General features: G+C 36.0%; 1 protein-coding gene across 4 annotated transcripts in view; it reads left to right on the top strand.

The window, feature by feature from the left end:
- Positions 1-25697, top strand: part of RPS6KA3 (ribosomal protein S6 kinase A3) — a 123858-nt gene that overhangs the window by 30332 nt on the left and 67829 nt on the right. For 3 of the 4 annotated variants that reach the window (XM_037020465.2, XM_073227929.1, XM_037020462.2), the window contains one exon: positions 25104-25220. In XM_037020465.2, the coding sequence (XP_036876360.1) occupies positions 25104-25220 (117 nt within the window). Of the gene's footprint in view, positions 1-16635; positions 17046-25103; positions 25221-25697 lie in introns of those variants that run through there. The other variant, XM_017659241.3, reaches the window with a different exon arrangement.

The following is a 25697-nucleotide window of genomic DNA, read 5'->3' as shown; positions in this document are numbered from 1 at the left end:
TTCCATGTTTCTACATGCTTTTAACATCTTGGGAAAGTTAACTTTTTTAGAAATCAAGCAAATTGTCAAAACTCTTCAATAATCTTGTGGTTTCTTTAAATAAAATCCAAACTCTACAATGTGACCTACTGGCCCCGAATAATAAGGCTTTTGTATACTTCTCCATATCATCTCCAGCCACACAACTCTACCCTCTACTAAAAATCCAATCACCCAAATATATCAGGTTCTCTTTTGCTCCTGGGCCTTTATAGATGATATTCCCTATCCCAGAATTCTTTTCCCTTTACCACCCACCTCCAGTTAATTCCTGATTACCTTAAGGTCACATTTTGATACTAGTTCAGCTGATATGTCTTCTTGGTACAACTACCACTTCATTTCCACCTTGAGTTGAATGTTCTTCCTTTGTGCTGCCATAGTAGCCTGTTTGTACCCCAAGTTCCAACACCACCCTAGATTCCACTGCCTATTGACTTGTCAGCTAACCTACTAAATTGTTACCTGCATCAGGCAGTGACCATGTCTGACTTCTTGTTTTATATTCAGCACCCAGTACCCTGTGGTAGTCAGTAAGTGCTTGCTAATTAAGTGAATGCATGAATCAAGTTTTGGCTAGCAAAGGAACAGAGGCATGGGGTCTAGTACCCAAAGCTGCCTTCACATTTGGCCTCGATTTCTGCACCTCCCAAACTTTTTGAGGCATTTTACTCCATTAGTCTATAGTATGTATTTATTAGTGTTTAAGCAAACATAAAAACAGTGTTGGTATTGACTTTTCTGCCACCCACTACCTTTTTTTCTTTATGTAACAATTCCTTTGGAAGAAAAACCTTTAAATTTTTAATTCTCTCTAGTCTAAAATCAAACCATTTTCCACTGTGATATTATATGACTCATACTTTCCCTCAGAGTACTCACAGCATTAGTAATATTTACATCTGGAAGAAAACTGCATTCTAGAGATAGATTGAAAAGGTGCAGGACTAAGATTACCAACAATGAAGATGAAGTTGTTGAGCAGATTATTCTAGATTATAGGAATTAGGTTTACGTATAAAATATAAATCTAATATTTAATACATCTTTAATGATGCTAAATCCAGAAGATTGTCAAAATGTATAAGCCTTATATATATATATTTTTGCTATCATTAATGTACAATTACATGAACAACATTATGGTTACTAGACTCCCCCTATTATCAAGTCCCCACCACATACCCCCTTACAGTCACTGTCCATCAGCATAGTAAGATGCTAGTCACTACTTGTCTCCTCTGTGTTATACTGCCTTCCGCGTGTCCCCCCCCCCCTGACACATTATCCACATTATACATGCTAATCGCGATGCCCCTTTTCCTCCTTCTCCCTCCCTTCCCGCCCATCCTCCCCAGTCCCTTTTCCTTTGGTAACTGTTTAGTCCACTCTTGGGCTCTGTGATTCTGCTGCTGATTTGTTCCTTCAGTTTTTTCTTTGTTCTTTTACTCCACAGATGAGTGAAATCATTTGATACTTGTCTTTCTCCGCCTGGGTTATTTCACTGAGCATAATACCCTCTAGCTCCATCCATGTTGTTGCAAATGGTAGGATTTGTTTTCTTCTTTTGGCTGGATAATATTCCATTGTGTATATGTACCACATCTCCTTTATCCATTCATCTACTGATGGACACTTAGGTTGTTTCCATTTCTTGGCTACTGTAAATAGTGCTGCGATAAACATAGGGGTGCATATGTCTTTTTGAAACTGGGCTGCTGCATTCTTAGGGTAAATTCCTAGGAGTGGAATTCCTGGGTCAAATGGTATTTCTATTCAGAGTTTTTTGAGGAACCTCCATACTGCTTTCCACAATGCTTGAACTAATTTACATTCCCACCAGCAGTGTAGGAGGGTTCCCCTTTCTCCACATCCTCGCCAACATTTGTTGTTGTTTGTCTATTAGCCTTATACTTTTAAATTGTATTTGCCTTTAATGTACAATTAAAAGTTTTCATTTTGTCAATTACTTACACTTTAGTGAAAATTGAGATGTCACATTAGTTATCTATCTGATGCATAACAAATTACCCCAAATTAGTAGCTTAAAACAGCACGCATTTATTATCTCACAATTTTTGTGGCCCAAGAATCTGGGCACAGTTTAATTGGGTCCTTGATTCAGAGTCTCTCACAGACTGTAATCAAGGAGCTGACCAGGGCTAGAGTCTCATCTGAACCTCAATTGAGAAGATCTGCTTCCAAAGCTCATGTGTATGTTGGCCCATATTCCTGGTTCAGAGACTTGTGAGATGATAATTGTGTGTATGGAGCTTGTCAACTGGTTAGCTTCCTTACAAGTCAATTGGCTCCTTTTCCATGGACAGGCTCCTTTTCCAATGCAGAGTATGATGATTAGCCAGTTTTGACCACAACAAACCATAGGATGGAAGAAGAATAACAAGACGAAACCCAGATCCTTCAATGACCTAATTATCTAGGGACATCTATTCACCCTAACCCACCCTCTTACCTATGGACTGCTCCATAAGAAAAAAGTAGGCACTTATCTTGTTTGAGCTATTGTATTTTGGGGTCTTTTTGTTAGAGAAGATTCATTTGTACTCTTAAGTACATCTAATCATTCATTACCAAGTAGTTAATGAATGTCTATTAGGTGCCAAGCACTTTGCTAGGTTGTTGGAGACATAAAAGCATATAAGAAAAACTTGCAGTTTTTAAATGGCAAAATAAAAGTATTTTTGCCTTCTTCTCCTCTTGGAAATTATGACCCAAAACAAGAAAGAGAATAAGAAACAGAAATGTGGCCTTTGAAATTAAAAGATTTCTATGATTTGAACCAGCAATATGAAAAAGCAGATAAACGAGTCATAACAAGAGGAAGTTATAGGACCTAAGTGCTTTTCAAGAGATGTATCAGCAAGAAGCAAGTCTTATTCATGGCTCCCAAAGCCCCAGAAGGGCTCAAGAATGAGATACTGTGGAAAGTAGAGGTATGGCATGGGGCTGAAAGCAGAGATTGATTGAATGTTGACATAAACAGCCTCAGCTCTCTCCTCTCTCCTCTCTCCTTTCCCTGGAGAGACAGAAGTTATTCCCAGAGAAAAATGAACCAGAAAGGCTCCAGACTTGGGGAAGTCTGGCATAGTAGGACATGGGGTGAGGCACAGGGCTGGAAACAGGGAGATCAAGCAAAACCCTACTGCTAAATGGTGATATGGTCTCCCTCACTACCCATTCCACCAACCAGGGCATATCCTCCAGGCAGGGCAGTGTAACCTTTTTACCTGAAGAAATTAAATGGTCTCTGATAAAAGATGTTTAGATACTGACATTTGGGAGATCTTCAGTGTAAAGACTGACTACTTGGCCAGTTAACCTTCAAGAAAGCCTATCAGATGACAAACTTCAGAACATCTGGTCCACTTAGTCCCTCACTCGTAAATACGAATGAAAAAAACAAATATCACCAGACACTTGAGAAAGGTTTCCAACATGAAAGAATAAAGTCTTGGAAGAACAGACAATGCTGGAGAAAGGAAAAAGAAAAGTTATTATCCTCTTAGTGTTAAGACATGAAATTGATTCCCTAAAACAAGAGTAGAGTGCTACTTTAAAAATGAAGAACAATCAGAAAAAGAAGAAACTCCTAGAAATTAAAAGTACAGTTGGGATGTTTCCTATTTTAGTAGAATATTTAAAAAGCTAAAATTGGGGAAACCTGCCAAAAAAATAGAACAATATCAAAAGGTAGAAAATAGGAGATGAAAAGAAAAGCAATCCAGTATCTACCTAATAAGAATTCCAGGAGACAATGAGTAACTGGAGGGGTAGAAATTAGGAAAGAAATGCCATAAGATAACATGGTTTTGTCCCCCACTTTAAAAAAATCTTGTTTATTGAAGTATAGTTGACATGCAGTATAAGTTTCAGGTGTAAAACACAGTGATTCAGCAATTGTATACATTGCTAAAATGCTCATCAAGTGTAGTTACCCTCTGTCACCATGCAAAGTTATTACAGTATTGGCCATGTTCTCTATGCTGTACTTCCGTCCCTGCCACTTACCTGTTTTATAATTGGAAGTTTGTAGCTCTCTACCCCTTCACATATTTTGCCCTTTCCCCACCCCCTCCCCATAGCAACCACTATATTTATGACTGTTTCTGGTTTGTTTGTTTGTTTATTCATCTGTTGAATCCACGTGTAGGTAAAATCATATGGTATTTGTCTTTCTCTGACTTACTTCATTTGGCATAATACCAACTAGGTCCCTCCATGTTGTCTCAAATTGCAAGATTTCATTCTTCTTATGGCTGAGTGACATTCCATTGTGTATATGTACCACATCTTCCTTATCCATTCATCTGTCAATAGACACTTGAGTTGCTTCCATATGTTGGCTATTGTAAATAATACTGCAATAAACACAGGGGCACATGTATCTTAATATCTCTGAAATCACAATGTCTGTAAACAGTGGTATGACACATTTTAATTGGCAACATTTTTTTCTTTCATAATGATACAGTGATAATCATGTTCTTCTTATTAGGTGGAATACTAAAATACCAACAAAAAACAAAATTCCCCAACAGGAGGATCATGAGTCTTTGGATTAAAACAGCCTACTGACTCATATAGACACTGAGAAGGAACTGATGGTTACCATGGGAGAGGGATTGGGGTGGGTGGGTGAAATAGGTGAAGGGGATAAAGAGGCACAAAATCTCAATCGTAGTATAAATTCGCCATAGGGATGAAAGTACAGCATAGAGAACATAGTAATTCTATAGCATCATTTCTATGTTGACAGAAACTATACTAGTTGGGGTGAGGATTTAACAATGTATATAACTGCTGGATCATTATGTTGTATGATTGAAACGAATATAGTATATGTCAACTATGCTTCAATAAAAGTAAATAAAAAATGCATTAGCAAAATAAAATTTATAAATGATTAAAACAGCTTACTGAAAGCCTATTAATTGAAAAACCCTACCCTCAGAAAGGATCATTATTATGAAATATCAAAACACCAGGAATAAAGAGAAGACCCTTAAGTTTTGCTATGAAGTGAATGTGTCCCCCCAAAATTCATATGTTGAAGTCTAATCCCTAGTGTGGTGGTGTTCTGAGGTGGGGCCTTTATCAGGTGGTTAGGTCATAAGGGCAGAGCCCTCATGAATGGGACTAGTGCCCTTATAAAAGAGACCCCGGAGCACTCCCTCACTCTTGCTGCCCCATGAAGATACAGTAAGAAGATGGCCATCTATGGACCAGGCAACGGATCCTCACCAGACACGGAATCTACTGGCAGCTTGGACTTGGACTTCCCAGCCTACAGAACTCTGAGAAATAAATTTCTGTTGTTTATTATAAGCCACCCAGTCTATGGTATTCTGTTACAGCAGCCCAAATGGACTAAGATACGCTTTCAGAGACTTTTTTTCATATCATATGTAAAGGACTGGATATAAGAATAACATCAGACATTTCAACATTGGAAGTTAAAAGACAAGGAGCAATGCCTTTGAAATGCTTAGTGAAAATGATTTTCAACCAAGATATTTTCAGACATGTACTTATTCTTAGGAAGTTGCTGGAAAATGGGCTCTGCCAACACTGGAGAGTTGTTAACTAACAAAAAGAGACATGGGATTCAGGCAACAAAGGATCCAACATTTACAAGCCTGACAAGTTCCTTCTCATTATGATAAATAAAGGATGTTTCAAAAGACTAGTTCATTCAGTAGGTTTAGAGAGTACCCCGGATTGAGCCAAACACATGATTCCAAGAAGGCTGTCTCCAGGAAAAAAAAAGAGAGAGAAGCTATGAATTATCCAGTAGGTTTGAGTATTGAAAATTCACTTGAGAGGAAGGGTGAGAAGAATTTGAGATTGGTGTAAAGAAAAGAAAGCAAATAGAAAAACAAAGCAACTGTAAATCTAAGAAATTGCAAATTGCACCAAAGGAATGTAACTAGAGTATATTCCTTACCTCAGCAGGGAACAGTGTTTGCATAATCATAATAATTATGAAGACTAAATATTGACTTAACCAGAATTTGTGATATGAGTCTTACCTGTAATAGGATGTGCAAAGGTAATATCTGAAATTGATAAGTCAAGAGAAAATACAAGGTTATCTTACAGAGATAAATACCACAGGGAACCACAAAAAGAACTGAAAGGCTACTGAGAGCACTGGGCACTGCTGCTTTTTTGTTATATAAGCCTTGCAGCACTATTTAACCCTTTACCCTTTGATAAAAATTTAAGTGGAATTTAAAATAAAACAACTTGTAATTGGTGCAATCAGGTAAAAATTCACAGAAGACATGATATTTTAGGTACATGATTTTAGGAAGTAAATGTCAGTATTTGGGTGAAGGCATTCTCATGGGAGAATGTGTAAATAAAAGCCAAAGGGGGAAAAAATGAGATGTGTTGGAGGTTGCTAAATCAATTTGACTAAAATGATAGTCATAAAGGAGAGCCGAATTTCTTCTAAACAAAATACCTTCACTCAGACCTTCTTGACATACAGAGCTGCCCTTGTGATGTCTCTTGAGCATGTCCCCTGGTTTCTATTTGCAGTACAGCCATTCCATTCTGGCTGGATTTTTCACACCTCATCTTTTTCTCTCTTGCCTTTGTTCTTAGCCCTGCAATGTGCCTCTTTCCCATATCCTAGATCTACTTCTCCTCCACCTTGTGGAATTTTAATGCTGTTTTCCCTTTTTTCTCTTTCTCTAAAGCTTTGATCCTTTCTTATCTTTATGCACCTGAAATAAAAACTTTCATTTCCTCCATATATCTCAAAAATAAAAGAAAATGTATCTAATTAATTGATTCAATGCCAGAATATAACCAATAGTCATTACTTTCCTCTATCTCTCTCCCACAGGAATGTTTGGATACTAATCCACATTTATGTATAATTAGTTTAATTTCTTGTCAGTTAACTTACTCCAGCCATTGTCTTTTATTTTCCCTTCCCTGCTGGAGAGGTTTGATTATTTTCATCCTTTATTCTAGTGGGGCTAGAGAGACTGCCTTCATAGCAGAAGATAGTGCTGTATAGCACCTCAAGGCAAGATATCTTCCTGGACTCCAGAATTTTCATCCTTTATCAGCTGGCCAAAAGACACCATGCTCCCCATGACCCATGCTGAAGAAGTAGAGTTTTTTTAAATTGTAGTTGATACACAATCTTACATTGTTTTCAATATATACAACACAGTATATATATTTTCAAGTTTACAACACAGTAGTTCCAGAGTTACCCATATTATTAAATTCCTCACCCCCATTAGTGCAGTTACTGTCAGCATAGGAAAATGTTACAGAATCATTGGCTGTATTCTCCATGCTGTATTCCAATCCCCCTGACCCAACTTATATTATGATTGAGAATTTTGTGCCCCTTTGTACCCTTCATGCTCCCCACCCACCTATCCCACCCCTCCCATATGGTAACCACCAGTCACTTTTCAGTGTCTGTGTGTCTACTGCTGTCTTGTTCATTTTGTTTTGTTTTGCTTTTTGATTCATCATATAAGCAGAATTATATGGTATTTGTGTACCTCCACCTGGCTTATTTCACTTAGCATAATACCTTCTAGGTCCATTCATGTTGTTGCAAATAGCAGGCTTTCTTTTTCATGGCCCAGTAATATTCCATTGTGTATATGTATCACATCTTTATCCCTTCATCTTTCGATGGCAGTTTGGTTGCTTCCATATCTTAGCTATTGTCAATAATGTGGCAACACATGGGGTGCATATATAATTTAATCAGGGATTTTGTTTTTTTTCAAGGAAATTCCTAGAAGTGGAATTACTGTCTTGTATTTCTGTTTCTAGTTTTTTGTGTAACCTCCATACTGCTTTCCACAGTGGCTGCACAGTTTACATTCCCACCAAAGTGTAGGAGGGTTCCCATTTCTCCACATCCTTGCCAATACTTGTTATTTCTTGTCTTTTGGATAGTGACCATTCTAGCTGGTGTGAGGTGATAACTCATTGTGGTTTTGATTTGCATTTCCCTGATGATTAGCGATGTGGAGCATCTTTTCATGTGCCTGTTGGTTATATGTATTTCTTCTTTGGAGAAATGTCTTTTCAGGTCCTCCACCCGCTTTTTAATCAGGTTATTTGGTTTTTTTGGTGTTGAGTCATATGAGTTCTTTATATATTTTAGATGTTGACTCCTTATTGGATAAGTCATTCACAAATACATTCTTCCATACTGTAGGTTGCCTTTTTGCTTTGTTGTTAGTGTTCTTTGCTGTATGGAAGCTTTTTAGTTTGATGTAGTCCCACTTGTTCATTTTTTATTTTGTTACCCTTGCCCAAGAAGATGTGTCCAGAAAAAAATTGTGGAAGAGTCTTGACTATTTAGGTCTCCACAGTCATCCAGGAATCATTAAAGCAGTTTCTTGCTTAATGGGGAAATAATTCTCTTAATGGTTCTTGCAGTACCAAACAAAGGTTCTCAGACTTGAGAATTAAAGGAGATAAATAAGTACCTAGCATAAAGTAAGAGCTGAGTAAATGTAAATTTTCCTGTCTTCTTCCTTACAGAGACTGATCCCACTCTGTCAGGCTGTTTACCAGGAATAAAGTATTCCCCTTAGGAACAGGGTGGTATCCAGCAATTTTGTGGCTGACACTAGGCCTGGCCTCAGACAAAATTGTGAAATGAGTTGACTTTCTCTTTACTTGGTCATTTGACTCTTCTGTTCCCTTTATTGTTTATTTCTAATGACCATGCATGTACTAATTACTCATAACATCAACTTTGTAATTAGTATATGATTACAGTCCTAGACGTATTTATCAAGTCAGTCTTTACAGCTCTTGTATCATAGTCACATACATGATTGTAAAAACTGGAGAAGCTTGTTAAAAGTAATAGTAATAAAAATAGTTTAAAAAGAAAAGGTGAAGATAGGTCATAGATGACCTTAAATGCCAGCTTAAGGAGTAACACCCCTATGAAGGACACAGGCAGGGGTATACCAGCAGTGTACCATTCTTCTCAAATTCCCTGAAGTCATGATGGTCCTTTAGCAGCAGTTTCTGCTAACTTCTACACATGCCATTACTCCAGGTACTGTTCAGATAGTAATCCTAAAACTGCAGTTGTGTGTATGGTGGCCTTCACAATATCCAGGGAATTTCACCAGTTCCCAGTTGTCTGCTGGTTTCCTCCATTTACTTGAATTCCCTCAAGCTGCTTTAAACTTGCATATGAACATCTAAAGTTGTACTCATAGTCAGCACATACTTGTAACACCTCTTGCAGTCATCATGGGTCAAACACAAAATAAACTACAGAAAGAGAAGCCCTAGCAGAGTAGACAATAGACAGTGAAGAACCCACTCAATACATACAATAGAGTGCTCATTGGCAGGGGACATTTGTGGAGTGGTACATTAATGACATTTACTGACTAATTGTGTAGCGTATTGTCTGTTCTAAGTTTCATTGGTTAAGTGTATATTTTAGCATTCAGAGCATGGGAGAAATAAACTGTAGTAGATGTAAGTATATACCACTTAGGAAAATATTTCTGAGATAAATAGCATTATAATTAGCACTGCATGGTGGCATTAAATGGAGTATGTGTATAATAGGCAAAATTTCCAAACATGTAAGGCTTCCCTTTGCTACATTTTTGGTTCTCTTTCAGGGCAATTTGTTCACTTCCTGGTGTTCTTTTCCTCCTCCCCTAAGAGCTTTCAAAAAAAAAAAAAAGCCTTCCCCACCTTTTTTAATCATGGCTTGCCTGACTCATATGGTTCCTGTGATCCAAAATTGCTTCTCCTTTGCTGTAGTCTACTCATCACAGTACCCATTTTTTTCAATTTGAGTGATCTAATCCACAACTGGAAAGAACATACTGATTTGAGTTCAGTTCAGGTATAAATGGTTTATTGGGTCAACCTAAAATAGTTATAACCCCTTTACCTAAGTGAGTCTTTTAATTTAACCATTTTAGACAAACATGTCTGAGTAAAAAGAACTCCAGGCTAAGCAGAAAAAGAAAATGTATGACTAGGGAGATGAGCGGCACCACCTAGAGTGTATTGCTGCTTACTGGAAAATCCTGACCTGGGACATTGGTGCTGCTGCCTCTCACCCTTGCTCCATGCTCCTCAGGGATATGGCAAGTAGAACATAGCATGCTTTCCATTGAGGCAAGACCTTAGAAGGAAGCCCTCTCCATGCCCTAGGAAACCACTATCACTTGGTTTAAGTTGATTCTCATGAAACTTATTTCCAATCTCTGATTTAAAACATTAGAACCATAGTCCTTTATAACATACACAGATGGATGTGTGCTAGAGAATAATTCTCCTGTATTGAAATAGAAATCCTTAGATATTAAACCCTTTAGTGTTTGAAAAATTGGGATCTATACCAAAAATTGTACCCAAAGGAACCAGTTAAGAACATGTTAATTTAAAATTTTTATCATAGGGGTTGATTTTTCTCCAGCAGGGTTCAGCTATCATGGAGTCATGAAGGAAGATGGTTGATAATTGGATTTGACCAGCGTTGGGGTTTTGTAAGATACTGTAACATATACTGTACAAAAGTGTTCAGGAACTCTCTTTGGATGCTCTCTGTTGGGCTATCGTCCTTCAGGCTCTTATCAAAAGACTTACTAACACCTCCTGGTTTCTGGCCTTAGTCAGCCAATAGTCATACATATACATGTTCCTTCTCCAGATAGAATGGCCTGCTGATGCTCCCACCAGCATCACAGCCATTCCCACTTTCAAATTGTGAGCTTGAGCAGCAGGTTTCTTAACTTTTCTGTATGCCTAAGTTTCTTCATCAACAATATGGATGGATAATAGTACTTATCTCATTGTGGTGAGAATTAGCAGAAGTAATTTTTGTAAAGCACAGTGCTTAGAATGTAGTAGTATCTTAAATTATATTGTTAGAATTATACTTGAAAGACAATAATAAATGAGAATTCAAAGGAATTAACAAGGACTCAGTGAAAGAAGCTAGAAAATGAACTATAAAGTAAACCTATAAAAAGCAAGAGGAATGAATTAAATATAAATTCCAAAATCGGTGAATGAAAAAACGGGGGTGGGGTGGGGGAAGCAAGTGTACAACATTAGGAAAGCAAAAAAGGATATACGACAGATAGAAAGGAGATTGAAACATCACAACAACAGACATATTTACAGACGAAATAATATAATGTTTGGGATTTGCTTCAAAATAAGTAATTATGGGAGTAGGGGGAAGTGAGTGTATGAAGCAAGATTGGCTTAGATATTGAGTTGATAATTGTTAAAGCTGAGTGCAGGGTATGTGAGGGTTTGTTATACTACTATATCTACTTTTGGTTATGCTTGAAATTTTCCTTAAGTTTAATTTTCAAAACAAAATAGAATACTAAGTATAACTCCTACTGATATAAAAGTCTTGCCGAAATACGTGGTTTTCTAGAAAAGTCTAAATGATATCATTTAGGAAGGGATAGAAAAACTGAGTATACTAATAGCAAGGGAGAAATTTAAGTTATTAAAGAATGAGCACTGCTGCACTCTCTCTGCCCCCCTCAAACTACAGTGCCAGACCCCAATGATTTCATCGGATAAATCTTTGAAACTTTTAAGAAATAGATGATTCTTAGGGTATTTAAGTTGTTCCCAATATAGAAAAAAATTGCATTGTCTTCTAGATTTTACAAAGTTAGCATAGCCATGAAAATGAAAGCTAACACATTAAAGGAAACTGCCAATTTAATTTATGAATATAAATGCAAAAATCCTTTAAAAATATAAATCTGATATAAACATATGAAAATAATGAATTTTCCCAAAAATAACATATTAGGACATCTGTTGATCTAAGGTATCAAATCAGTAGGTCAAAGGAGAAAAACTAAATGACTATTAATAGATAATAAAAACACATTTTATAAAATTGAATATTCATTTCTCTTTTAGTAAAGAGGAAATAGTCTGACCTTAACATGATAATAGGTCTAAAAACAAATATTAATGTATATCTGAATGATTGAATGAGTATATTCCCAGGTCAGAATCAAGTAGCATTTATTAGTGCTTGCTTTAACGTTCCATACACTGTGAGAAATTAGGTTTTGTTCTGTAAGGGGAAGCCACTGAAGAATTTGAAGTAGGAGAATGACCTGGTCTAATTTCTGTTTTAAGATTATTCTGGCTGTTGGGAAGAGAAAGAATTGCACAGGGAAACTTTGGAAGCAGGAAAAACAGTTGAATGGCAGTAGATGGTGATGGTTTATACTGAGAGTGGCAGAGGAAATATAAATAGTTTAGGGGTTTATTTCAGAAATAAAATAAGGATTTGTTGCTGGAATAAATATGGAGTGAAGAAAATTAAGTAAGAATAGAAAGAGCCAAAAAGAACTGTAGGTTCTCATGCACCTCAACAAACAAAAAGCAAATAATCCAATTAAAAAATGGGCAGAGGAGTTGAATAGACAGTTCTCTAAAGAAATTCAGATGGCCAACAGACACATGAAAAGATGCTCCACATCGCTTGTCATCAGAGAAATGCAAATTAAAACCACAATGAGATATCAACTCACACCAGTAAGGATGGCTACCATCCAAAAGACAAACAACAACAAATGTTGGCGAGGTTGTGGAGAAAGGGGAACCCTCCTACACTGCTGGTGGGAATGTAAATTAGTTCAACCATTGTGGAAAGCAGTATGGAGGTTCCTCAAAATGCTCAAAATAGAAATACCATTTGACCCAGGAATTCCACTTCTAGGAATTTACCCTAAGAATGCAGCACTCCAGTTTGAAAAAGACAGATGCACCCCTATGTTTATCGCTGCACTCTTTACAATAGCCAAGAAATGGAAGCAACCTAAATGTCCATCAGTAGATGAATGGATAAAGAAGATGTGGTACATATACACAATGGAATATTACTCAGCTATAAGAAAAAAACAGATCCTACCATTTGCAACAACATGGATGGAGCTAGAGGGTATTATGCTCAGTGAAATAAGCCAGGTGGAGAAACACAAGTACCAAATGATTTCACTCATCTGTGGAGTATAAGAAAAAAGGAAAACTGAAGGAACAAAACAGCAGCAGAATCACAGAACCCAAGAATGGACTAACAGTTACCAAAGGGAAAGGGACTGGGGAGGATGGGTGGGAAGGGAGGGATAAGGGTGGGAAAAAAGAAAGGGGGCATTATGATTAGCATGTATAGTGTCGGTGGGGGGGCACGGGGAGGGCTGTGCAACACAGAGAAGACAAGTAGTGATTTTACAGCATCTTACTATGCTGATGGACAGTGACTGTGAAGGGGTATGTGGGGGGGACTTGGTGAAGGGGGGAGCCTAGTAAACATAATGTCTTTCATGTAATTGTAGATTAATGATACCAAAATAAAAAAAAATAAAATAAAAAAAGAACTGTAGGTTTTGGGGATCAGTAATGATACCATCATCTAAAATGCAGATTAGTTTCTTGTTACACTTGGAATAAAAAACAAATTCACACTTCTTGATAGTCTGCAAGGTCTTACTTAATATGGCCCCAACCTACCTCCCGATCTCCTCTTTGCTCAGTATTCACCGCATTCTTGCCACTGAGGTCTTTCCTTTGTATTCTGAATTCACCAAGATGATTCCTGTCTCAGGACTTTTGCCTGCTGCTCATTCTATTTGAGTGCTCTGAACCATGAGTCAGCAAACTTCGTCTATAAAAGGGTAGGTAGTAAGTGTTTTAGGCTTTGTGAGCCATGTGGTCTCTAGGGCAACTACTCAAGCCAGCATTAGCCATTGTGGGGCAGTTACAGCAGGAGCTCATATGTAGGCAGAGATGGGCATAACCAGATTCAGCCCTTGGCTGGCTGGGCCTGGCTGTAGTTTGCCCCGGCCTGAGGTCTTGGTGTGGTTACTTCATTATTAGGTTCTTCCTGGAGGACAACTTGACAAATAAGTTAAGATAAAAAACTTTAAAACACTGTGTACTTCTAGAAATGCAATTCCACATCTAGAAATCATTTCTAAATGATTGTGAATGTGCATAAAGGATAGGGACATCCCAGTAGTACAGAAGATCAAATACCCAACAATTGGGGATTTGTATAGTAGAATCCTCTCCAGTTTTTTAAGGTTATTTAGTAATAGAATCAGCAGACTATAGCTGAGGACTGCCACCTGTTTTTGTACATGGAGTTTTATTGGAACACCACCTCACCCATTCCTTTTCCTACTGCAGTGGCGGAGTTGACAAGAGACCATAAGGCCTGCAAAGCCAAAAACATTTACTTTCTGGCCCTTTACAGAAAAAAGATAATATGCATAGGATGGCACAAGTGTGTACATGTATGTATACAGTAAAAGACTGGAAAGAAAAGCTCCAAAATAGTGATTTTTTTCCTCCTTTCTGTTTATCTTTTTTAAGTTTTCTACAATGTACATGTATAATTTTTATGAAAGTTACTTTTTAAATAATATAGTAAATGATAAAGCAAGTTACAAAAATAAAGAAAAGGTGAAAATTTAATGATGTGTATACATTTTAATTACAATATATAAAACTAATATTTACATATTTAATACATTAAATATGTAAATATTTAATACAATAAATATATACATTTTAATTACAATATATAAAACTAATATTTAAATATTTAATACATTGAATGAAAGTTAAAAGTTAGAGGCAGGAAAACAATATCTAGTTTCCTGTGCACAACCACACAAAGTAGTGTCCATTTCAGATTTCAGCATGTGATACTGATTCATGCAGCCATTATTTGCGTTCCTATTATGTGCTATTTGCTATGGGGATACAAAGGTAAGTATGGTGCCTGTTCTGAAGATTAATTAGGTAAGGGCAGTGAGCTGTGCTTAAACAGTAATAAATGCTACAAGCAGTCACCAAAAAGCCTTATGAGCTTTCATTTCTAGTTGAGAGTTAACACCCACATAAAGCGGTTCCTCAGTGATGAGTTGTAACATGATTATGAGGGATATCAGTCACATGAGCTAGTCCTCAAAACTTTATGGTGCCTTTTGATGTAGAGAAGCTTTAAATTTATAATCAAATCTATATTAATACTCTCCTTTATGACTCCTACATTTTCCAAACAGGGAGCCAAGTGTCCTAATATCCTCAAATATAAAGTGTCGCATTTTTTCTTTTCTGTCATTCTGTTTATCTTTTATACATCAGTAATGTGCTGTTTTTTAATTAAGGTATTTCAACTCAGGGAGACTTATTTCAGGCTTTGGTATTTGAAATAATTGCTTAATTTTCTTACTGCTAATATTAAAAAGCACAACACATAGCAAAATGTGAATTGTTAACCTGAGCATCAGTAGTCATTAAAGCCAATTTAGACTAATCCTTTAAGTTCAAAAAAGATAATTTGGTTGCTCCTTTTCTTAAGTATTAATTGAATAAAATTCATGACTGTATACAGAGACACTCTTGCTTTGTACATCTTAATCAGTTGCGCAGTTACCACTATGTTTGATGCCTCTTGATAGTATTAAGAGACACCTTATGTTTAGACTGCAATTCTGTGTTAGGTGGTTGTCCTAGCCTTGCTGCTGCCCCTTTGCAGCATTGGAAGGTGCCTTAAGTAATTCCTTTTGAGTTGTGATGGAAATCTCTCTAAGTACTTTCCTTGCTGAAAAATGTAGGCGTGTGTATTTAATCAAGAGAAGAGCCCAATTTCCCAGGTAGAATTCAGTTTTATCTTGGATATTTATCCCAGTTAATTCTATAATGTATTTGGTTACATAGGATAATTTTTAAATTTTTAAATTAAAAAAAATTTTTAATTCGACTTCCATTAGGTCATTTATAAAACTGCCGTAAAAATTTTATATATAGCAGAAACGTTTGTAGAACTTTGCCACAAAAATTTGATACAGCAGGAAGAGCCCTGGCCTTTCCTATGGCACCTGTAGCACCTAATGAGCACACTAATGATATTAAATAGAGTATTTTCCCCCAGCTCTCAGTATTTCGTCCTTTGGTTTTATTTAAATGCCACTCAGTGATTTTGTTCTGGATTTTAGCACACTTTAAAAAATATTTTGCAAAGCAGAAATACCTTAGAAGAACTTCTAGAAGCTATTAGAGGATGAAATGGAGTAAGGTGTTGTCTAGTAGCTTGACCTCTCCTCCTTTTCCAGGTTAGCTTCTTCAGTAAGTGTTCCTTTTGCTCACTAATAAACCAGGTATTGACCTTTTTCTTTTTAATTTAGATTTTATCAACTAGGAGTCTTAGCTGTGGGCCTTGAAGTCTTTAAACTAGCTAATAATTGATGTTTATAATCAATGTGAATTTCAATGTAATTTTCTTTCGTTAAAAACAGGAAGAATTTGTCCTTATATCACAATCAAAAAGTTTCTATGTGGTCAGTTTCTTCCCATAGTTATGAAACTCTTCCTCATTGACAGGGAACACCCATGACTTATCTATATATAACTTTAGTTTTGAGACTATCCTTTGGAGTATGTATATAAACATTACAAAGGGTAAAATTTCATAAGTGTATCAATGACTTTTATTTTAATAGTGATGACTAGTTTCAGTTGCTTTTAAAGAGTCATACAGTTAAGAAATATTGGCATTTCTCAGGATTCTGAAATAAAGTAATGTTCACTTCACTGGTTGTGAAAAGTGCCCAGATTGCTGGGAACCAGGAATCAACAACGTTTCAACAGGATTTTGCTATCAGCAAATCTGTTTTGGTTTCCTGTTCTGGCCTCCCTACCTATCAGCTATGTTGTGCCCTCGCCATTATGTTTCTCCCTTCTTTACCACAGGAAAATTGTTGGGCCTCTTTTTCTAGCATTTCAGGACCCGCCTGACAGGAAATTTTCTAATTGCCGGAACAGCTGGTAGGAGAAAACTTTCAGGGGCTTGGCCTTCCCTTTCTAACTTGTTTTACAGTCAGAAATTCTTTTATCATCATCATGGTTTCATAGCCATGTTTAAATTTTTGTCTTTTCGTGTTCGCTCTATACAGGTAAGTTTTGTTCAAGTTCTTTAAAGACTAAAATGTTTTACTTGGAACTAAGTATAATTTTACCAGTTAAACGATTATTTCATTTTATATGTTCTTTTAAGAAGTTTTCCAAGATTCAAAATCAGTTTTTATAGAACTTTTAAAGGATATTTCTATTTACTAAAAATAAGCCAGTTATGTGTATCCTACATTTCAACTCCGTGTATTTTGTAAACCTTCTTTTACATTGGCTTTTTAATGCTAGAGTAATTTTTATCTTGCTAGTATTTGTAATTTTGTAAAATAAAATGGATGACTAGAACTCTCAGTATTAAATCAGGCATGAACAAAATTGTGAATATAACTGATATTTAGGAGATTACTATAATGTAAGCAATATTTTGACAGGTAAGAGAGAATGTATTATCTTTAAATAGTCAAGAACTTAAATGAGTTTTGTTGAAATTGGTTCCTTTAAAAATTTAGAGTTTCTAATAAACTAATTAACTTTAAGCAAGTAATTGTATCCTACTTAGAATAGGAACAGTTTTTAAAGCATTACTTTGTTAAAACGTGCTCAATGAATAATTTGCATTATAAAAATATGTTTAATCTAAAATCCTGCCAAAATCAACTTGAGATTTTGCCTTGAGAATTGTGCTATCCTCATACTCTCTAACGAGAATTAAATTTGTTGATTGAGATTCCTGATTGGGAGAAAACTGCTCTCCATGGCAGTGACTGAGAAGGTTAGTCTGGAGAACCAGCAATGCTGTTTTCTCAAATACAGGTACAGGAATCTGGCTTGGAATACTCTATGAAAGAATTTGGTTAAATGGAAAATGCTGAGAGTGTTTATCATCTATTAGCAAATCAAGTAAATTGAATTTGGTCAAATGGTAATCTAGAATAAATTAAAATGTGGTTTCTCACTATGGCATGAATAGCCAGCCTAATCATGTATCACAGCCAAATAATTTTTATGTATGTTGATCATTTAAAAAATTAACATATCTTTTAAAAATAAAATATATACATTATAGAACTATATGTATCTATATAGAGTGATACTTTAATTTTTAATTACGCTTAAGAGGTACATAAAGTATATATTTTTTATTTGATTTGTAAGGTCTTTTGTATATTAGGCCAAAAAATGGCTATATATCCATGGTTAGAAAATACTTATTGACTTTTACCAAGGAACATTTAAATATTTTACTTTAAGTTTCAACAATATTTTCTGACATTCAAAACAATTTAGAAAATACAAATGCCTTAAGAACACACTTCCTGACTCAAGGGAGGGGAGGAAAAAGGAAATTATGTATACAAGGCAGGGCATAATGCCAAATGTTGAATCATTCTTTAAAATCAATTAATATCACCCAGTTTGTTTTCTTGATGTTAGCATGTTACAATGTTAGGTTTTCAATAACTCAGATAGCACTGATTTCAGTTCCTTTTCTTTAATTCTCTTTACATTTTAAGAACAAAATTGTGTTTCTTCCCTCAAAAATTAACATCAAGTTAATTTTTTTTCTCATTAAAGGGTGAACCTTAAAGACCATTTAGGAGGGAACCTATAGACTTTTTGTTGGTCCTGGGAAGCAAACAGGGTGGCTTTCTGTGTGACTAGAGAAACACCAGAAGATCCATCTGTCCATGAATTTTCTTCTGCCATTTTTCTGTGATGTCTAAAATAAGACTCTCTAGAATTATGTCTCTTTTAACTGAACTGAATTTTTTTTATCTACCAGGGGTCACATCTCAACAGGTATTTATCCAGTAGTAAATCTTTGAAACCCTAGGTAAATTCCTAGAGATAGTATTCTTTATCTTAGCCTCTCTCAAATTTGCACAGTACCTGGCCCATAATCTGAATTGCCTTCCAACAAAAAGGAATGGGCCTAAGAGAATGTGTCATAGATCAGAAACATTTTCATTAAGACAAGGCAATGAGGAAAAAGCAAAAGCATGAAAGCCACCTGAGTTTCAGTCCCCTCTGAACCTGTTCTTCCTTTCCTCTCCTTTGCACCCTCTAATCCAAACACGGGTCTCCATGTGTGCTCCCACACTGGCCTTTGCACTGGCTTGTCCCCTTGCCTGGAATGCTCTTCCCCCAAATGGTTGACTCCCTCAACTCCTTCGGGTCTTTGTTCAAATAGCACCTTTTCAATAAAGTCTGCCGTCATGCCTTCATCTAAAATTGCAAACCCTCCTTTCCATCACTGTACTTCTGATCCTCTTACCAACGTAATACCTTTTGCCTGTGGTATTTATCAAGTTCTAACATAATTTTTACTACTACTACTACATACATAGCTTTAGGGTGTTGAACACCTAGGCTGGGGGTAGCTAATGTCTGAAAGTGATGGAAGTATTAGGCAAACGATACAAGATAGTGATGTAGACCAGCTGCCAACCTCACAATTTTGCCTGCAACTAGACCTTTACTTATCAAGTAAACATAGACTTTGTAAAAATTAATATATGGAATATTTTATAACTTTTTAAAATACACAAAATAAATTTTTTGTGGTAATGAGTGGGCAGGTATCCATGTATCATTTAAAATACATTTGTACCAGAGAATGTAAAAATATGTGCGCTTCACAGAATAATTATAATGCATATAACTTATATCTATGTTCCATTTCATTGACAAAATTCTTTTTCCATAAAATTAGGGTTGCTTCACCATGTACATACAGGCAAAAACACAATTTTACAGATTGTCAAATTGTAGTTCTATGTTTTCGTGTGACATATTTATATCAGTAACAGGTGATTTAGTGACATAAAATGTCATATGCAAATGCTAGTCTGTCTTTGGATTATCAGTGCCTTCAGAAATTTGATATTACTCTTTGCATCCATCTCATTGGATTCCAGGTATATGAGCTAGAAGAGCACATTACATTGTTGCTTTCCTACCTGTTGTCCAATATTGACAAAGCATTAGTATTATGTCCTACTTGAACTTCAAATTCATTTCAGAAATACTTATGGTCACATAATTGAAAATTGGTGACATTAGGTACAATCTGGGCATTAAGATTCTAACCAATGATATTTTGCATAGTATGCTGCTATGACTTTGCATATACATAAAAGTATATAGAAAATAGTTTGCTGATGTGATTAGTAAAAATTTAAACTTCTAAGAAACAGAAGAATGTGTTAAGGCTAAAAGAGTAGCAAGTTTTTGGAAGTTGGGTCATCAACATTGATCTTTTCTATCCACCCCCAAGAACATTTTTGGTACTCTGAGTCCCAATTTAGAAAAAGATTTTTTCTAGTTTGTATCGTCAAAAAGGTTTCGAATGATTGCATCCATTTTGGGGGAAAAGGGTAGGGAGTGGAGGAAGGTGCTATTTAAAAAAAGCAGAAACATTGAAAAAAAGGAGCACTTGAAAATTTGTTTTAAAATGATATTTGCCAGGATGAAAAATTCAGTGTAAGGGTAGGAAAATAAGGAGAAAATTGTAGAAAAAAGATAAGTAACAAAAAGGATTCAATTCTATACATACAATATCCAACAAATAGAGGAACTGCAAAAGGAGAAACCCTGATAAATGGATGGAAGGAAATTATCAAAGAAATGTTAGAATTTCCCCAGAGGTAAATAATTCAAGTCTTTAGATTATAAAGGTTCACCAAGCATCTAACATTCTGAAGGAAAGAAGACCCATATTCATCTCACTAGTGTGGAATTTCAGAAGTACAAGGACAGAAAATTCTTAAAGCTTCTGGGAAGAAAAACCTGGTCACCTACCAAAAAGTGTGCATCAGGCTAGCCTCTCCCATCTCATCAGCAGCCTTGGCTACTAGAAGACAATGAACCAATGGCGTCAATGTTCTGCAGCAAGATTTTTTTTTCTAGAATTTGGTACCAAGCCAAGCTATACAAATGTGAAGGCAAAATAAACATATTTTCAGATGTATGAGGTTCAGAAAGTTTTCTTCCACATCACCTTTCTTAGGAAGTTACAAGGGACTTATCTAAGAAAGAGAAAGACATGGGAAACTGAAAATAGTGGATTCAAGCAGGAAAGCACTGAAGAGCTATTGTGATATAATAGTTGCATAATAAGGCCTGCAGAACAGCCAGTCCTGATGGGATGGTGAAAGAGCATTCTCAGAAGAATGGAAATTGTGGTTAAGGGCTAAGAAAAGATTAAGTCCAATGGTCAAATTAACCTCTCTGCCCCCCCAAGAGTAATGGAGGGCTATTAGAAACAGGAAAAGTAGAAAACTGTACGAGAAATTCATGGTCCAAATCAAACTCAAATGAAATGTATCATGAATTTAAGCATTTGATGTTTTTTTTTTCAAGTCCCCTTGGATTTTCCTGGAAGTCATGTTATGAACCCATATAAGAGGAAATTTAATGTACTTTGTAGCCTGTGTTTGGAACAGTATATTGTTGTGAAAACGTAGATGCTGTTGTATAGGCTTTCACCTTTTAAAATCAGGCTGTGGAGGGAGCTTGAAGGATTTGGTTGTAGTTACAGGAGAGAATGTTGGTTTTCTTAATAAAAATATAAAAATACATTTACCTTTAGGTGGGGAAAGTTTGAGAGAGAGAATGTATGGGCAGTATTAGCCTCATTTTATGAAGTGAGGAGTTAGGATTCTATCCAAAACAAATGAAAAGACAAGAGGCTTATGTAAAAGTGATATAATCATCAAACAGTGGGGAGGAAGATGATGGAAAGGAGCATAACATAAGCGAGTCCCTCATCTTTCTTGTTTTTAAATCTGTAGGCATTATCTTAATGAACTAAGAAATTATTGAAATAAGTGCAGAAAGAACAGATTTTTTTAAAGCCTAGGTATGGAGGCGAGAAGAGACTTGATTTTCATCATAAGCTATTCTTTCACTATTTGATTTGTAACCTATGAGCATGTATTACTTTGATTTTAAAAATAAAAAATTTAGGAAACAGAAAATAACCCAGGCTGACAAAGGGTTACATATAAGGAAATGTTGGGAGACAATACTGGAAAAGGAGGCTGAGTCCATATTGTAAAGGGTCTCAAATGCCAAGGTAAAGCAGTGCATTTAATTTTGGAAAACTTGGAGGAGTTTTTGAGCACTCTGGTCATACGACTGGAGGGTCTACTTTCGGAAAATGAATTTGTCAGGAAGATGAATTGGAGTTACAGTGGCAGCAAAGGGCATTATGAGTAATGCAACAAGTTTGTTTTCTAAAGGAGAGGTAGGTAGCCAAGGATTGTACCTGGATGTTGCTATTGGAAATAGAAAGACTGAAAGTTACTCCCAGTACCACGCTTGATATGTGTTTGAGTATATGTCTGTTGAATGAAGAGGTCTAAGGGAGACTCCATTTTTTAGTGACTTGTTTGACAAGAAAGGGAAGGTAGGGTACACAGCAAAATGAAATATTTCTTGAATACTAACTGCTATTTATTTTAAGATCCATGGCCAGATCGTAGCTCATACTGTGAGAGTAAGGCTTGATTCTTTATGTCTGCTACAAAATGCAAAACATTTGTAATTCAGTGATCCTTCCTTGCCTGTGTTGCATCTTTGTGACAGACAATTATAGTAGGTATTTGCTATGAAATACAAGATGAAAAAATACTGCATCCTAAAAATCATACATATCCCACTTGCCCAAGAAAGAAAAGTAGTGAAACATAGGGGATATTACAGAGTATAGTTCTTCATAGCCTTGTAATTTAAAGGCATAAGTGGCCTGTTAGATTCCAGTTAGGCTCTTGAACTGCTACATGCTAGAATCTAACCCATGAATTTGGCTTCATCAATTCAAGTCTGTAATCTACTAGTCTTCAGAGTGTGATGTTGACAGCACTTTCAGGGTACAGAAAAAAGAGAACTGACTTCTTTACAGTTGCATTTCCATGTATAATGTATATAATTTAGTAATACAAAAAGTGTATTTAATTCATAAGCCAATAAATATACAAATATTGAGTATATGCTAATTTTTTTCTTTTTTGCTGATAAGGATGTGCTACCAAAAGTTGAGAGACTACTTCTCTAATCAATTAGCTAAATGACCCAAGAGATACACACCAGTTACAAGGACCAGGAGAATAAGTCTGTATGTTCCTGTCTTGGATAGGGAACCACCAAGAGCCTCTGACAGTCTCAGTGTGGTATAATGCTAAGAGCCTTCTTTTAGAAGTCAGGAGACCTGGAATTGAGTGAGCCCTAAGTCTGCCAGTTACTGGCTTGTGATCTTTACTTAATCTCTTTAAACTTCAGACAGTAGATTATTCAAACTATTATCACCTCTAAAATATCTGCCAAATTTCTAGTGGTGAATGGGGAAGTCTGTAAGTAATTCTGAAATGTTTTTACTTGCTCTGAGTATATTCCATTTTGGTTATCATCAGCCTCTCTGACATTGGTATACAGTCAAAGATTTGTCATGAAGCATAAACATAAGATAAAACATAAGAAAGCATCTAACCCAAGCTTGATACATGGTAGGTGCTTAATAAATATTTACCAGATTAAATCTTACTTAATCCCACATACACATTGTTCTTTGAAATTTTTTTTTTTTAAAGAATTTGCTAATTTGCTTCCTGCCTTTCCTAACGTAGCTACAAACAGCTGTCAAGCTCAAGCCCCTGGACGTTGGTCTCATTTGGAGAGAAGGGGTTCCCAGGAAGGGGGTAGAATCTCAGAGTCAGCTAATGGGGGATTCTACCCTAATGCTTACTGCACAGGACTGTTGTGAGAATTAAAGGAGATAATGCATGTGAAACTACAAAATAAAGGACTAAACAATTTTAGGGAATTGTTTTTTTGTTGCCAAAGTTCCAAGAGAGTGCAGAATAATTAAGCTTCCTAAGTAGTAGGACAATGTAGAAACTATAGCTTCTGTCTTACAGAGTAAAATAGTGGGCCTGGATTCCCTTTTTGTCCTCTTACAGGAGTTTTTTTTCCTGTTCTACTCATTTTCAAAAGCTACCACATTAGGATACGCTGGTATATCCTTTTGAGAAGCCTTTTTAATTCCCTCTATTGCCCATCTTCTGTATCTCAGAAAATGTTAATTGAGCTCAAACATTTTTATGGAACACAATAGTAATAAAAATAATGAATTATTTGTGTTTCTATAACATAGATTCTACTAATAGTACTTTGCACCAGAAAAAAAATAACATAGGTTGAAAAAAAGGAAAGGTAGTCTCTGGCATGTTTATGTTTCTGGTTTCATTGGGTTTTGTTTTACGGTGGTTGATTTGGCTGTAACATATAGTACATGCCTTGATTAAGATGTACTTAACCTGCTGATCTCGGGGTGAATAAGTAATTGAAATTCTGTATGCTTATATATTTCAACCTTTCTCTCTCTTCTGACACCTTCCCTCAAAGACAGTGAAGCATCCACTGTCTTTAAAAATCCTTCTCTTAACCCTCATAACATCTACTGTTCCATCATGCAGAGTAGTCACTTTTTTCTGTGTCTAATTCTCTCATCCAAATGTTAATCTCTTGATTTTGTGTTTTACAGTTATTCCTTTCTTTCCTCTCTGATCACAAGAAGTCCTAGAAATAGAAAGTAACCTAGATATTTCAACAGAATAAACTTTAGCATACTAATTCAAGTGGCTTTGCTGAGGTAGAAATCTCCACATTTACCCCTGAAATACTTTTCAACCCTTTTCCACAATAAAAAGGGTTTTTTGTGTATAGCATTGGTTCTGTGTTATACAACCACATCAGAGCACAGCAGATTACTCTGGTCTGTTTTCAGACTTCTTTATACACTCACCCCGTGAAACTGTTATTCTAGTTATCTCCAATAGGAAGAATGAAGATTTGGAAATTCTCTATGCTAATGTTACATAGAGATTAAATTGGCCTATGTAGTAGGCTGGTATTACACCTGTGTATGACATTTAACTTAAAAGTATATTTGCTTGGCATGTGTTTTCTGTTCACTCAGTGGGTCACAAAGGTGGTTCCTGTATGTTAATTCTACTAAGATATGCTAAATTTTTATTTCTTAGTGTTATGGCCTGAGAAAGTAGCTCTAACTTTATTTTCTCCCCTTACATGTGCATTAACAGGAAGAAGGCAGTATCAAAGAAATTGCAATCACACATCATGTAAAGGAAGGACATGAAAAGGCAGATCCTTCCCAATTTGAGCTTCTAAAAGTATTAGGTCAGGGATCATTTGGAAAGGTAAGTCACAAGTATGTGATTTTTAAAAAGTTGTTTTTTGGAATTCATGTGTATTTTATACAGACAGGGAACAGAAATATTTTATGATATACTACTGATCTTCCTACAAGCAGTATTTTCTGTTTTTACATTTTTCACTATCAGTAAATGTGGGAAAGTGAATAAGGTCATTCAGAAGTACATAGGAAATATTCATGAATTGGCAGTATTCACTTCATCTTCAAGACCATATGACCTCTCTAATTACATTTATTAAATGATTAAAAATCACAAAATATTCCCTTGATACTCCAGCCTCTTTTTGAGTCCTCATGTAGAATTGGGAGGTAATCTTGCAGTACATTATAACAGGGCATCTCAACCTTTGCTCAAGAGTATCCCTAATACCAGCAGAAAGTAAATGGGTACTCCCAAGGAACTGGGATGGGGGATTACCACGCAAGAATGAAATTGGGGGACTTACAGCATGGCTTTAAA

Source organism: Manis javanica, chromosome X (genome assembly GCF_040802235.1).
Source record: "Manis javanica isolate MJ-LG chromosome X, MJ_LKY, whole genome shotgun sequence".
NCBI classification, from domain to species: Eukaryota; Metazoa; Chordata; class Mammalia; order Pholidota; family Manidae; genus Manis; species Manis javanica.
This window is presented reverse-complemented; position numbering and strand designations above follow the sequence as displayed.